This window comes from Saccostrea echinata, unplaced genomic scaffold, assembly GCF_033153115.1.
Source record: "Saccostrea echinata isolate AGI-Se365-2 ecotype Australia unplaced genomic scaffold, CSIRO_AGI_Sech_v1 ptg000014l, whole genome shotgun sequence".
NCBI lineage: Eukaryota > Metazoa > Mollusca > Bivalvia > Ostreida > Ostreidae > Saccostrea > Saccostrea echinata.
The window spans coordinates 12,549,031-12,566,562 of NW_026889763.1; the positions used below are offsets into that span (position 1 = coordinate 12,549,031).

General features: G+C 31.9%; 2 protein-coding genes across 3 annotated transcripts in view; both read right to left on the bottom strand.

Annotated features, from left to right (window-relative positions):
- The window catches only part of LOC133186759 (uncharacterized), a 217,682-nt gene that overhangs the window by 195,492 nt on the left and 4,658 nt on the right, over positions 1-17,532 (bottom strand). For both annotated transcript variants that reach the window (XM_061322057.1, XM_061322058.1), the window contains exons 2-3: positions 16,565-16,672; positions 15,845-15,878 (exon numbers count right to left, since the gene is read on the bottom strand). In XM_061322057.1, the coding sequence (XP_061178041.1) occupies positions 15,845-15,878; positions 16,565-16,672 (142 nt within the window). The remainder of the gene's footprint in view (positions 1-15,844; positions 15,879-16,564; positions 16,673-17,532) is intronic.
- Positions 1-17,532, bottom strand: part of LOC133186758 (proline-rich transmembrane protein 1-like) — a 304,313-nt gene that overhangs the window by 67,275 nt on the left and 219,506 nt on the right. The window lies entirely within an intron of this gene.

Below are 17,532 nucleotides of genomic sequence, written 5' to 3' on the forward strand. Positions count from 1 at the left end.
TGCATTGCTAGATAACGATGAAAGTGAAATGAATCAAATTCACATGACTGATAACATATAAGAAGACGGCCATTTTGCACCTTAATGTTTTTGAAGAGTTATCTGCCCTTGATGAAAAGAAGAAAATCATAATTTTACCAAGATATCTGTGGTAAATAATTCATTTTATTTCATATTTTAATAAAGAGAGAGTTTTTGCACATTTTCACCAAGAAATGTGTATGAAATTCACATTACTTTTTGCAATATCTTAATAACACATGTGTTGCCCATAGACTTCAATGTAAAATTCAAGGTGCAATTAATTGGACAATAATCAAAATTTTGTAAATTCCTTTGATGGAGTATTTTATTTGATAACACCTTCAAAATGTTACCATGATTAAAAATATCGGACCATTCATTTATTTGGTATAAAATATGGTTGTTATACATTGAATACCTTAAAATTGACATCCCTGATATATATATATATATATATATATATATATATATATATATATATATATATATATATATATATATATATATATATATATATATATATATATATATATATATATATATATATATATATATATAATAGTCGACTATTCGACTATCAGTCGAATGGACCGACGATCGAATAATGAAACGACATTCGAATATTATCATAAATGCCTAGTCTATGTGTAAAATGTACATGTCCGTTCTATACGTACATGGAAAATCAACCGTTTTTTCTTGAGGGAAATTATCTTATCGACTGTTACATTACTGTAGTAAATATAAGTTCTTCACTACTGCCGCGTACTGCGGGATTTATTTATCAGTAACTGCCTGTGTTGTTTTTGTTATTAATTACCCACCAATTTACTAGGCTTTGTTTGTAAAATTATAAATTGGACTTGATCTTATACCATGTACCAATTATTTTTTGTTATTTTCAGATTGCTCAAGCGCAAGGAAGAACCATAACTGTGACATGTTAAGACACTTAGATAATTATCAAAACAATTCGCTTACATTTTAAACTGTATCAGGACATTTTGATAGCCAGAGCAAACAATAATCGAATAAGCAGTATCTAACTGTTTAATAATTTCACAGGCACTTGACGTGTGGATAGTGTGAGATTAACCCCTCCCCCAATTTATTTCATAATAATCTTTAAAAAATAACTCCTGGCAATTTTTTCTTTGCTTACTTACATAAAAACTGACTGCATGAACAAACCGATTTATGAATTCTATTGACGGGGAAATCATACATTTTGGAAAATTAGGCCTTGAAATTCAAATAATCATGCTATCCACGCGTTACGTTGCATAAATTTTGATGTTACTTTTTAAATAGATTTAAGTAAAAGGATTTCTGAATTATAAATAAATCATGTACCAGTGAAGTTTCAAATACAATTTTATTTTCAGGAAATGTTCGGAATATATTCGACTATCGTTCGAATAATGCAATCGAATAATCGACTTAGGAATAATCGACTAAGGAAAATAAATATTTTGACATCCCTAAAATATATATATATATATATATATATATATATATATATATATATATATATATATATATATATATATATATATATAGAATTATAGCCCTTTCATTGTGTTACGTCACAATTACAAAGAGGAGATGATGTATCTGTTTTTAGAAAGTCCGGGTCTATCCGAGTTTTTAAAGTTTATAATTAGAAAGTACAGGTCTATCCGCATTTATATACCTTGACACTTGATGCCAAACGAAGCAATGACAGTTGTGAAGTTAATGGTTCAAGGGTCCAAGAAAATTAATGGTCCAAGGGTCAGGGGTTTTGTGATCATATAATGACAATGCATGCTATCTTCAAAAAATCATCTCTACCCCTGTATATTTAGCAGATAAACTAAGTACTCCAAAGAAAAAGTAGATTTCTCAAATTCAAGCTTAATATCTTAATTTAGCATCTCTTTTAATTATATATGCTACTGGTGTGAAATTTGATAAAACAAGTATTATTTAAAATATATGAAAGTACCTTGTCTTTTCATTTCCTCATCTAGTAAGGAATATTTCCGTTCCGTTTGCTTTCTGTACAGCATGGTACACTGCAGTCTATAATGATCCCTCTGTTCTTTAGCAAGCGGAATGTGTTCATTGTAATATTCAAGCAAACAGGTTTTCTCTTCCTCTGACAAACTCTCACTTTTTAAAGTCAGATATGCAAACTCTGACGCAGATTTGTGATGATTTTGATACTACTACGTGGGGACAAAGGTCTTTCCATATTCTTAGGAAGGAACATAAACTTAAAGCTTTGTGAATCAGTTCCTCTCCAACTTAAGCATTAATTTCGAAGATGTCTTTCTTTGATTTTTTGAAGGCAAAAGAAGAACTATCGAGTCTCTTTGATTTGTAACTTCCAGGAAGAGGATGAGCGTTATAATTGATTCGATATGCAAGATCATTCTCTGGGTACGATCATTTTTTTATAGGCAGAGGGTAGGTTGACGTAAATGGATTTCAGCATCCCCGTTTAAAGTCAGATTTCTACCACCGGTATATGACCTTGTTTATAAATACAACCTAACGTTGAGTAGTATCTTGTCTGACATGTTTCATTTCATTTGGGTTATTGCTATTAATCTTAATTCGACTCCGAAGTACCCATCCTACCTGATCAATACCTAAGGTTCACGGCGGGGGTGACCGGGCGACATAAAATGCTTACTCCTCCTAGGCATTTGATCCTACTTTTCGTGTCTCAAGTGGTCCATGTCTTGCCCTGTTAACGATTCGTTCTGTCTACTGTGTTTTTGAGATTCAATATTGTTCGTTATCCTCACATTCTGCAATTGAAAGAAATTTTATCTGTAATTCTTGATAACATCGTTACCATAACAAAGGAAAAATGAGTTCCTTTCTAAGCTTATGAATGTATCCTTTATGTCATAGCGGGTTTTTTGTATTTTATGCCATGTTCATTTATGTATTTATTATGTATATATTTAACACGTATTCGAGTTTAATTCGAATGAAAAGTTACTCCGAATTGAATTTGAATCCTGTTCACACGGAGAATTTAATGCGAATAAGTTTAATTAGAATTTATTTACTCGCATCAAATTACTTCGCATTAGCGCATATTTTGATATTTTACTAGAAAAAGCCAATCAAATATCGTATTTAATGCGAATCAGTGTGAATAGGGCATTAGTATACCAAGCTGGTTTTCAAAAATGTGACATACTTAACTTTATTCTTTCACTTCATAGTGTGTTCTTTTTACACATAACATAGCGGTAAGTCAAACTAAGTAAATTTCGTACAAGTTCATTATTGTAAATCATGATGTTTTGGCTACTAGTATGTTACTCAGTATTATGCACTGTATTTAGAACTTATTGATTTCATGAAATTTTTTTTTATCGTCTTAAATAGGTCAATTCGAGCAAAAATACTCATCAGCTTTTGTATATAATCACGCATAATTTGGCCAATTTTAAAAGTTTTTGATTTGAAATCATTTCTCTTGTCCCCAAATGACACAAATTGCACCAACTTGAATCTATAATATACCTCTAACTTTCAGAAAAGGCTTTGATGCAGCCCTGGCAGAAATGTACTATAGTTAACTATGGTCAACTATAGTACATATTTTGATACTTTGATCCATGGATCTTTACTTTAGAACTTATTTCTTATGGATTTCAGAGCCTTAAAACTCTTATATTCAATATCAATGATGTAAAATATGGAAACAATATGTGAATATACAAGTAATATTTCCAATTAACATAAAAAAATGTGCATGTAGGAATTGGAAAACTCAAAATATAGCAATCTGAAATCCATCTTGTAAAAATACTATGATTTACTATAGTTAAAACTTTGATTTACTATAGTGAAAACTTTTATCTTTTATAAACTATATTTAACCACAGTATTTTTTGTCAGAGAGAGTACGTGAAATCTCATTGTGGTTTCATCTAAATTAATCAGTACAAAATTCAATTAAACCATATACTGATGCACAAGTACAAAGTTTCATACATGTATTTACCCATTTTAAAAAGTATACAGAGTTTTACCGTTTGATAACACAACTGCCTAGTATTTGAAAACAGATCTTGCATTCTATATATGACGCCCCTAACCTGGTACAATTGAAAAGGTGTTGATTCATAGGTTTCATATCAAACAAATGCTTAATTGGATATGAAATCATCGTCATTTATGAAATCTAATCGATAAACTTAACAAAAAATATTAAGAAAATCGGATACAACAATTATTTGTTAAGATGTTATAAAGGTGCACCGGACAGAGATGTAAAGAAAATTGCTTAAACGATAAGCAAATATCCGATAAACCTAAAAAGACTATGAATTTACGGAATATTAATTGCTTATATCACCCAATCTTCCGATCATATCAGTCACACACCATTTAGATAGCATTTAGTACGGCACAAATCTATCTATATTGATTTTTTTTGTATTTATTCAGTTACTTTTGTAACTGATGAATATTAGTTATATATATTAAGACATCATTAAAATCACATATCCGATGAGCTTACATTACGTTACCGACTCAAATGGGAGGAACAATATTGATTCTCGGCTTTGTTTTTAATATGTTAAGGAATAGATTGCCTCGTAATAAAAATTGTTCCTTCATAACATGCTCTTGCGCATCGAATCAACTGTGAAACATAAACTCCATCTGCAGGTGATAAGGATATATTGCTACATAATGACGATAGAAAAGTTTAAGTCATTTCGAGTATCTTTGTCTACTTCCTTTTTGTTGTAAGATTACCATTAACGTGTTTTTCTAGTAAAATATGCAAATATGAAACAGATGTGTCATACAATGTGGTATCTTTCATTTCAAGCTCTCTGGGATATATCGAGTCGACATATAAATGGAAGTAACTATCATTAATTAAAAATACGTCGTCGATATATCTGTATGTCAAATTGAAGGCCACAGCTACTGTCAAATAGGTTCGGTACGACTTTTCCGGATTTGGGGTATCCATAGGCATTTTAAAATCTCCAATTGTTTGAAATCAATGGGATTTAGGTGATGTTTCATGTGATTTTAAATTAGAAATATCCACCAGTGTTTAACTATTACCAACAGAAAAGGATTTGGTTATATATGCTGTATTAAAACGGCACTGAAAAAGGGCCCATTGTCTATTGCTAAGTGCACTTGTCCTTACGAGGTTTATTTTTATTGAAAAAGCAGCTGCTTATGATCTAAAAAAGCCTGGATTTTTATTTAACCTGGGGAATGGTTGTATAAAGTGTTGACAAGTCGTACGTTTCGATGTTATTGATTTTGGTAAAATTTTGTGATTTCAAATATTTCACGTGACAATGTTGGATTTTTTTTCTTTAATTTCTATTCAATTTTTTTGTAATTTTGAAAGGGTGAATAAAATATATTATTGCAAACACATTCAGTAGGTAGAGCGCTCGCTCCGTGATCGGAAGGTCGTGAGTTCAAATCTTAGCTGCAATTGACGTAAGTCGATTAAAAATAGACAGCAAAATAGATTGCCAAGCGCTCGGCACTTTGAAGTGAAAATTGCGGGTCCTCGAATGAGACCTTGAAAACCGAGGCCCCGTGTCACGACAGGCCTTGACAAGATTATCAATGGCCCTGAGTGCCGAGTAAAGGTCTAAATTTGAAGCCCTTCACCGGTATTTTGTGACGTCACTCTATGAGTGAAAATTCTTGAATAAAACAACATACATTCATTCAACATACCTGTTGTTTATCATTGGAAAATTATTTTTATATTCAATTAACAGCATGTTATAAGTTTATAAAGCAAGGACCAACAATAGTACTAAATATGTGAAAGTCCAAGGAGATTGACAAAGGGTGGAAATGAAGCAAAAATATATGATATTTCTGCGTTTGTTTTCTTGTATAAGTTGTCAATACCGCACTTAACTGTAGATGCGTAGAATTGGTAATCAACTACAAACAAAGTAGAAAAACGATGTCCGGAAAAACGTTGAATATAAGATTTCATGTATTAGATTTCGTGGACATATAATTCGGTTTTGATCTGTTAGTGATCAATATACAGAGAGGAACCCAAAAAAAGCTCACTGTTTACAAGCACAGCAAAAAAATCCTAAACACAGCGAAAAATAAGCAAAAAATATCTAAGTCTAATGGGAATGCCTTTCATGAAAATGGGTAAATCAAAATGAATTTTGAACATAAAAATGTAAGTTATCAATGTACATGTAAATACAAATACATAAAACCAGCTCATTTCTACAGCAAAATTCAGTCGGGAAAACAGTAAATAATTGGAATTTGTCTATCTCTACGCGACGTAGCTTTTTCTATATATTGGTCAATAGACATGAAAGTAAAACTTGATCTGTAAGTCTTCAATATAAACACTCATGCTAAAAATCAGCTCATTATCTACAATCAGACCAAAAAGTCCAGTAAACTATATATATATACTTTTTGGTCTGATTGTCAGCTAATTGTGCCACGTACGTGTAACATATGGTAGCACATACCATATGTTACACGTATGTGAAACATACGTAACACATACGTGTATTCCAACCGCACGTTACACGTACGTGGTGCAACGTATGGATAACGTGCTTGTGACAACATGCGTTTCACATAACGTACGTGAAACGTGCAGCTGGAATACACGTATGTGTTACGTACGTTTCATGTACGTGTAACATGGTATGTGCTACCACATGTTACACGTACGTTTATAAACGCATGGTTTACATGTGTATTGTCAACCACACGTTAAACGTACGTAAATGAACGCGTGGTTTACATATGTATCGTCAACCATACGTTACACATACGTTCATAAACGCATGGTTTATATGTGTATTATAAACCATACATTAAACATATTTCACACACATGGTTTACATCTATTATCAACCACATGTTACACATATTATGTATTATAAACCACACATTACATGTACTTTAATGACAAGTATGAGTATTATCAGGTACCTTACATGTCTGTTAATAAAAATTGTTTTACATGTGTGTGAAAAGCTAGCTGTGTTTGAGAAGGCTGTATATTTTCTATATTAATGGTACTTTTACATACATGTACAATAAATGTAGGTCAACTATAATTAGATTCAATCCTTTTTATTTTTTTTAATTTCAATTTCTTTTAATTAATTATTAACTATTATTTAATTTTAGTCAATAAGTGAAAAAAATCCCTAAAAGTTTTATTGTAGCTGGGACTATAATATTCTTAAATTGGTGACATTTTCAAATACAGGAACATTTTGTACAATAGTATTCAGACCAAATACTTTTATTTTACTCAAAGTGAATTTGGAGAACTAATCAAGATTATGTTTAACAATCAATAACCTGTAAATGTGTAATTCATGAAACAGAATATTGCGACCAACTTGGTCTAAGTTAATCCCTCTTAAAAACGGGACTCTAGATCATAAGTTGCATGAATTTTAATCATTATACTGTAATATCTGTTTTAAAGATTCAACTTTTTTTTCAAAAAATAATATCATATCATGATCTATGATTAAAACCCAATCACCTCTGAAAGCTCACAGGTGTGTGCGTTGTTGACTTGTTGTGCGTGTTTTGCGTCTTTAATGTTCCAATTTATTTCACATTGTTTACCTTACGTCCACTTGCATGTCTGACATGGAGTAATCAGTTCGCATTGGTGTATAGTTTACTCTTAGAGCAGTAAAACACAGTCTGCATACAACTACAAGTACACCAGTCTCGTAATGTGTATATTGGATATCGGTAGAGAAACATAAAATTCAACTTGATCATCGGTAAATATAATCTATTTTATGTGATTTTAATTGTACACTCTAGGATGGTGGCTGAAGCTCTGACATCTCCTTTGTAAACACCTAAATGCCAAATCCGGACTTCAAAAAAAGATTCTGAAAGTTTAACCAGCATTATGGTAATACTCTTTAAAAAGAAATAAGATTTTCTGATCCCATTGCTTTTAGAATTGCAATTACAATACATATATCATGTAATGATGTGCATTACATTTCAATCATTTCAATCTGTTATAAGATCTATTATATAGAATTTAATTGTCAGACATATGGTTATGTCTAAAATTTTACTGTTGTACATGTATTTAATATTTATATCTGTGATAAGCAATATTTGCACCTAAGCTGACTTACATGTAATCACGAAAAAATGTTTTAACTAATTAGCTAACCTGAGTCAGTCATGACCTATTGCTATCTGTTTTTAGCTCACCTGAGCTGAAAGCTCAAGTGAGCTTTTCTGATCACATTTTGTCGGTAGTCTGTCTGTCAAGCTGTCCGTCTGTCTGTAAACTTTTCACATTTTCGTTTTCTTCTCCAGAGCCACTGGCCTTATTTCAACCAAACTTGCCACAAACCATCCTTGGGTAAAGGGGATTCAAGTTTGTTCAAATAAAGGTTCACCTCTCATTAAAGGGGAGATAATAAAGAAATAGTGAAAATTTAGTGGGATGTTTTAAAAATCATCTTCTCAAGAACCATTGGGTCAAAAAAAGTTGAAATTTATAGGAAACCTTGTATGTCAAAGTGTAAATTCAAATTTGTTTACATCATGAGCCCCCGGGGTAGGTTGGGGCCACAATGGGGATCAAAGTTTTACATAGGAATATATAAGAAAAAAATCTTTAAGAATCTTCTTCTCAAGAACAGCAAAGCCTTGTTTCGTCATATTGATAAGGAAGCAGGTAGTGTAGATTCAAGTTTGTTCATATCATGACCCCCAGGGGTAGGGAGGGGCCACAATGGGGGATCAATATTTTACATAGGAATACATAGGAAAAACCTTTAAAATTCTTCTTCTCAAGAATAGCAAAGCCATGAATAGTCATTTTGAAATGGAAGCATCCTCAGGTTGTGTAGATTCAAGTTTGTTGAAATCATGATCCCCTTGGGATAGGGTTGGACAATAATGGGGGATCAAAGTTTTACATAAGAATATATAGGAAAAAATCTTCTCAAGAACAGAAAAGCCCTGATTAGTCATATTTATACGAAAGCATCATCAGGTAGTGTAGATTCAATTTTGTTCAAATTATGAACCCCGGGGGTAGGGAGGGGCCACAATTGGGGATCGAGTTTTTATCGCATGAATTAATAAAGCATCTGTGGTTGAATGGAAACAAAAATAGTGAATTTTATGGTCCCTGCCCCCCCCTTGGGCTTAAGGGATGGCTAAAACCAGCAAAATTAATGCAATTTCTTTAAACCTGGACATCAAGCAAACTTTAAGCATGATTGTAATGAGTATCGAGTCTTTTATAAAAATTATGAAATTCATGGCCCCAGGGTAATTTAAGTGATTCAGGTGTTAGGGCGGGGCTTCATTGATCATATAGTATTATTATGTATCGATTCATTGAAAATCTATATAATGCTCCTCCTGAGTTTAAAGCAAACAAACTAAGTTCATAACTATGACGAACAAGTTTTATTTTCTGAGTTCACTCGCAATACTTCAATTTTAAATTTGTCAAGTAGAGATCGAATTATAAGGTAGATACTTGAGGATTGTGAAAAGTCTAGTTTAAACGACCAAGGTTATTAATACTAAAAAAACTGTTGTTATTCGACTCTATATTTTAGTTCTATAGGGATTCAACCAGGAATTATATGTGGAAAATAATATTGGTCAAAAAATTGTGTTTTTCCTTATGCAAATTTAATTAATATTTTCTTTTTCGTTACAGATAAAAGAGAATTGCAGAAGAATAGATTGATGTTAAAAAAAATTCAACATTAAATTTGGCTTAGATTTGAATATGTCTTTTGTTGTGATTGCCTTAAGAGCAATAAGGATCAGGAAATTTGAGGTGAAGGATATCCAGATATGTACCTTCAAAATGTGGATCATTCAACAGATGAAAAGAAAATAAGCCTTTGAAGAAAATTATGTCAAATGCATGAATTGAATCATTTTTGTTTCACCATTGTTTACAGTATGTGACAAAAAATGTTCAATCTATGGTACTTATACATTTATCATATGAGCAGTTCATTTAACAAACACGTTAAACGCACATTGCACACATACGTTATTCATACGTGAACCGTATGAATAAAGTACGTGTGCAACGTGTGTGTAACGTATGGTAGTCAATACGTATGTTTACCGTACGTGTCACGCATGATATTTATACGTGTGAAAACGTACGTTTAACGTACGTGGTGCTTTCTTCATGTGATACGTACGTGAAGTCACATACGTATCACATACGTTTAACGTACGTGGCACATTTTGCTGTATATGACAAAAATGACAAAATGGCAGACGAAAATGAGTAACATGATATACCCAACCATTTCAAGCGGGAGCATGAAAAATCTATATGTAGTTAAAGATTCTAGCATACTAATTTAGCAAGATTTCTTGACATCTAAAACATCTTAAAAGTTAATTCGACATAAATATGCCAATCCGCGTCGCTGCTCACCATCATGTGATCATTGTTTATAATTTTACTGAAAGGAGAAGCGACGCACAATTTTTAACCCCATGACTACCTCCTCAATTTTCAATTGTTTCCACTTGCCTGGTCTTCATTCTTTTTAGATACATGTAACCTACCTTTTTGGTGGACAGGTAGGTTTTGTAGGTAACCGAGAAATTGATTTTCATATAATTTTATGTTATGTTTATTAGGCGTCAGATTGCATAATACTTATTGAAGATACCCTTTGTTTGTCAATGTTTTCTTGTCTTTTCAGACCCCCATTATTTGTACAAGTTTTATATTCGTCATTTTTTGATTAAATAACATTTTTTTCAATTCAACACTATGTTACTGGTTCTGCCTATCTAGTCAAAAAACAGGCTCTTCAACTCAGCAAGGTATTTATGCAATCAATGGAACATAAAGATATTTATTTAATATGTAAAAGAGTTTTCATGAAATGGATCATTGGGGTCTTCGTCTAAGCCATCATTTGCTTATTTCTTCTCTGTAAGTGTAATTTTAAATCTATGTTAAAATATATGCTAGAAATGAAATGTACTCAGCAAAATGTGGTAAATCAATAACAAGATGTATTTAAAAAATCAAATAATCTACATTCATATATAATTGTTTGGGATTTTACTAACACTGCAATATAATTTCCACTTCGAAATGAAACTGCAGGATCCTCTGAATAAAAACAACTGCCATATGGATTACAATAGCAAACTACAAGCCAACATCGATAGAAACTAGAGAATATTTCTTAAATACTTTTAATTGTTATATAAAGAAAATGACAATAGGTAAATGCATAGGGAATAAACACTTAAAAGCATAACATCTTCTTTGTGTCAAGGATTACTTATTCACTGTTTGACCTAAATTATAGATATATAACCTTGTTTTACACTTGGATATTGTTTACCAGCAAATAAAAAATTATACACCCCAACTTTTATTAATATTTAAGACGTCAGTATTATTTTTCTATTTTATTTAATATTCACTTTTCTCACTTTTTTCTTGAATTGTCTTTCCCATTTTTTCCTGGTATTCCATCCATTGCTCATCATTAATTTCAAGAAATGGCTCTATTTCCGAGGTTACTTTGGCACCGTCCTGCAATATTTCTTTGACTTTGAATGTTCTCTTCTTGTGTTTTATCCAGCCTTCCAGATCTTTCCGTGATGAAAACCGAAGTAAATCTGAGAAATATAACTTTCCAAATGTTATGAGTGTTATTCTTTGAATAATTTCGTGTTGTAACACATAGACTGACGGCTCTTCTTTCACGATAAAATCCCATGGTATAATTGACTTTAGTTGTACACTGCCGGTATTTAGACCACATGATATGAATATTTCCCATAGTTTGTGGTTTGACTTGTGTATATCTATTTTCATTTCATTCAAACTCATATATACTAGTAAAAGAAATTTTTCTTTTTCATTTGAAATTTGACACATTTTTCCAAGACGTAAACTTAACTTTCGCAGTGGTCTATTGAAGAATACAACATTATCTGCTTTCTGAAATTCGCTGCATTTAGAAAACAATGTGCAGATTTCCGGGAATCCAACATTAGAAATGTTAACTCTTGAAACAATGTGTTCTACTTTAGAGAATGGTTTATCTGGATTGTAATACTGGAAGATGGTGTGAAAGATTTGAATCCTATCTCCTTTTGATAAATTCTTCCAATTCAGATCAATACAGCGATATTCATTTTCATCAAAGTCACAGTTCTTTATTTCATTTGCAATTGTTTCCCAAGCTTCCTCAGTTGATGTAATAATCATAAATGTTTGATTTGTTTTCCGTATATGATTGCATAATGAAACGATTTTTTCTACAGAATTTTTTTTTTCTATGTCAGAAATATCCTCTCTGGGTAATGGTTCCTCTACGATGACAGATTCCTGACAAGTACTCACATCAAACTTCAATATGTCCTCTATTACAATTGGTTTCTTTCCAGTGAGGGAAATATAAACTTCTTTAGCTGTTGTCGATTTCCCCGAACCCCACTGTCCAATTAAACATAAAAATTTTCCACCATCTTTGAGAAAATTATTTGCCTCGTGGAAGGTAGAAGTTTTGTAAAACGGTATCTCTAGAAAAAATATTTTAAAGATAAAATGTTACTGAACTATTTGGAAACTGTATAATTTGACTTCATTACATTGCATATATTTTAAACACAAAATTTTACCTTTCTTTAATAAAGGAATCTGTTCATTTTCTCCATTTGTGGTTTTCTCTAGAACACAAATCCTTGTAGATAATTTCAATCAAAGATACTCAGATTAAATATAATTATGTTCCAATGTTATCTTCATTTTCCAATTTACTCTTCAAATAAAAGCTCTCTTGTATGAGAAAAATAATCATGTGATTTTAAACGAAAAAAAATTTTACTTATGAGGAAATCTTGATTGAAAGTCAGAAAAAAAGTATTAGCTTCCGCGATTTACAAACAGAACAATTGCAACTTTATGGATCTACTTTATGGATCAAAACTGTATGGTAACTTTTTGAATGCTTTCATATATTGAGGCATTATATAAATTTTATGATAGCTTGATTCTCTTTATCCATTTCAAATGTCGTTATAAGAAAGTATATAATCAAACATGTGCTTACGAGTTTTTCTCATTCTGTAATAGAGAAGAGCTACAACAGTGAGAACAACAAGGAGGACAGTAATTCCAACTGTCACGCCTATAATATGCCACGGTAGAGATGAGGTATCGCCAGCATACACAGACCTTGAATAGAGAGAAGGAAAAAAACACAACTGATTGAACAAACAAAGAATTGTGTCAAAATAATTAATTTCTCATTTAAATAAAATGAGCGGCAAAAATAAATACAGTTTAATTAAAATATAGTTTTCCAAAGAAGCGATTTAAGCAAGAGCATAGAGAAATAGATAACATTGTTTTTCTGATGGACACATACGTTTATTAAGGCGTGTTTTAAGTTTTGATTTCAATATTGCGAAGTATTTCTGCCATACTTGTTTATACTTTGTTGCTCAAAGAGAAAAATTCCATGATGCTGGCCAAGGGGAATAACAAAGGGGAAAATACTTCATAGGAAAAACACTGAATTTTTTTTTTAATCAAAAGACAAAATCTCTCTCTCTCTCTCTCCTTTTTTTGGATTAATTGAAATGTTTTTTCCTCAGTTCATTTTAAAAGAGGCTATATATAACGTACTAACTTCAATTATATACATTATAGATACATTGTATTTATAACTCAAACCTATTCAACATTTCGACATATCGATCACTTTTTATCGATAAATAATAATTTTGATTCATGAAATATATGGAGATAACGAACAGTATTCAAGCTCAAAAGCCGTTTAAACAATACAAAATAGGAGCAGAGAAAACACGGACCTCCAAACATCAGAGGTGGGATGGTGCCATGGTGGAGCGAGCGTCCCCTGCCGACCGGTCACACCCGCCGTGTGCTCCTTGTCATGATCGGGAAAAAACGGAAAAATCCGTCGACAATTCAGTGTGTGAATAATGGCCTCACAATTAGTATGAAAAACGTCAGTCAGCATTTGACTCAATGATAAATTGTATTTGCTGACAAGGTCATTATATCGAACATAGAACTTACAAAATGATGACTTTAAACGAGACAGCTGATATTCTTGTTTCATCAACTTGTTTGTCAAAAACTTACCTCGTTTTAGAAATTGTATATACGTAGAGCATGCTCTTGCGTATCGAATCAACTGAGAGATATATACCCCGTACGCAGGTGATGAAGGTATATTGCTGCATAAGTAAGGGAAGTTGCCGATTGAAAAGTTAAAGTCATCACGTTTATCATAAAGCTTGGTTGTTAGATTACCATTAACGTCTTTTTCAAGTAAAATATCCAAATATGAAACAGATGTGTCAGACTCTGTGGTATCTTTTATCTCAAGCTCACCATGATATATCGTGTCGACATAAGAATGGAAATAGCCATTGTTAATTGACAATACGTCGTCGATATATCTAAATGTCGAGTTGAAGGCCACAGCAAGTGTTTTCTTCTTTTCGCGTACAAAATTTTGGACAAATTCTGCTTCATATGAATACAAAAAAGGTCTGCTAATAACGGGGCGCAATTGGTACCCATGGGAATTCCAATAGATTGTTGGAAGACCTGGTCTCCAAAAAACACATAGATATTGTCAATCAGAAACTCAAGCATCATTTTAATGTCAACTTCAGAGTACTTGTGTGTACAATCAGAATGTTTTTTAACAAAACAATTTTGCAAATGACCAATGACAAGGTAAGTAAATTTACGAGTTCCATTTTTATTGAAAAAGCCGCTGTAAATGATATCAAAAAGCCTGGACTTTAATTTATCGTGGGGAATGGTTGTTTATAAAGTTGAAAAGTCGTAAGACATATGTCAACTCGATATATCCCGAAATTCGTTTAAAAAAACACAGTCTGTCACGTCTGCTTCTTCCTTGGATGTATTACCGATTATAGACGTAAATGCTCAACTAATAACTAACCATTTTGACAAACTGGATGACTTACATTTTCAATCGTCAACTTTCTTTTCTTTTCTTTTTTATACATGTAATATTCTTAGTCATAAGTAAATCACAATTTTATTTTTTCACTATATATTTTAGTGAAAAATGCCTTTGATAAAACTTAGTGTTATTCGTTGCTCCATTTTTCTGATTAAAATATATGTAAAGACGAAGAATATTTTTTCAGTTTCTCCAAATAATTTGACCTTAAAGCCTCTATGTAATTTAGTGCCAAATGCGAAATCCAAACTTTACGACTCAAATTCAAGGTTATAAATTCAGTCATGATATTTTTTAGTTCTCAATGATTAGAGTATTATTTAGCAGCGCATCTTTAAGCATCTTAGACAAGAAAATCTGAAAATTCTGCATAATTCAGTAAAAAAAATCATAAATGGGCTATAATCGACCTCACCATAACTGTTTATAAAAATTGCCATTTCAATGAAATTTATACAAGTAGTATTAAAATTCTGAATCACCTATGGCCATATACTGTATGTAGTAATATTCCATCATCGTCTGCATATGGTATTTAGGTATCCCATTGATTGGATACTCAAAAGAATTTTCTTAGTACGATCGGTTTTGGATCCGGAAACTGAGACAGAACAATGACAAATAAGTCAATGTTATAGGGTTTTCAAGTATCTTATCTAAAGACTGCATTTTGCAAATTGTTAGTTACTTTTGCCACCCAGAGTATAAGATTGATATTTAAATTGATGGTTTCCACATTTCCTTGTTATAAATAAGTGCATTTAGACAGCTTGACTTACTTGTCATAATACGTTTTATTTAAACAAACCGGATCTGAAAAAAAACAAAACAATATAAATACACATAAAAGCACACACACATAAAATTATATTTAAACATAAGGTAAGTAATTCCGCATTTTTTTTCTACAGTATGTAAACTTGATTAAGTCTGGTTAAGTATATTATAATAATATTGACATAAATACCTTAGTTAATTATTCCAAGTTGTTGAAAGTTACAATTAAAATGTGAAAGAAGTGAATCAATTTACAAGAAGCTTTACATTTAACACACTTAATGTCAAAACAAAACAAAAAAATTAGTAACAGAGGTTTTTCACAGTGTCGTATGTATTTTCCTCCAATGACCCCTTGCTATTACAGTATGGCCTTGATTACACGCCTGAATCATTATCGAAAATGTCTAGGGCATTGGTCAGCAACGTAAATTATTGAATATATGTTGTTCATGGTCCAAAATTATTGACTTCGACTTGTATATCATTGCCTATGAGACATTAAAGTGTGAGACGTGTGATCTGAAGTCATCAAAGCACGCATATAATTATAACAATGACAAAAACGAACTGAGCACTCGTTAGGTCACGTGACTTTCAATAGCTCTGAGTATCACAGGCAAAATAGCTCAGTTGCACAGACTATTGATTATCGCAAAATATTACATAAAGCTGCCAAAATGGGACACGCACCCCTTACTCCTATAACCATGAATACTTACATTGATAGACGTCGTTAGACTGAAAAGCTACATTGGGACACCCGTATGACCAGTCACAGGGGACGGTGTCTACTGTGTTGGCGTCATTGTTGTACTCTGGACAGTAACCTGTACAGGTAAAATTGATTTATTTGTATTTGATATTCAAAATTCACAAGGTAGACATACTGCTAAACGACACTCTTAACAATGTCAAAACATTATAAAATCGCAATATATTATCACCTACGTAAATAAATATTTTAGCAAACAGCTCTCTGCATTTGAAAGGTTTTTAAAGAATGAGTGCACTTTAGAGTGTCATTTGGAGCCTTTTCGGCCAACCCATTTTAAGCCTTAAATTAGACTATATTGCTAAATTAATCTATGATTATTGTGCATACATATGCTTTTGATATTTATACTTCGAATTTTTTATTAAACATATTGCTATAATTCCACACAACGTCATTGAAAAGAACATGTATAAGCCTTAAATTTCGGAAATTTGAACTGGACCACTTTCGAATTTAAGGTACCCGCAAATGGGCGGAGATATTTAAATCGCATGGAAGTGGAATGTAAACATTTGCACATTATTTCCAGATTGATTCTATAGTATGAATTTAAATGGGGGAGAGAAAGATTGTGTAGTTTCATGATTCACACAAATAATAAATGATTCATGGCCATACATATTGATCATTTTCATGATTCGTAACCATATGTTTGATGCCTAGCACCGAATTAGATCAATCTTAAGGTTTCGTATATGATAAAAAATGCCCCCTCTTTTTTCTTTAGCTTCATCATTTTTCGTTTTTATATGCTGAATGCTTTTCAATTCAAAGAATGAATGTATGTTTTAAGAAAGATTCACATGTACATGACTTCGATGTCACACTACATTTAATCGTAATTCATTGTACATATAGTACGTAGAGTAATACAAACGTGTAGTGAAACAAATTATACATGTATGTAGTACT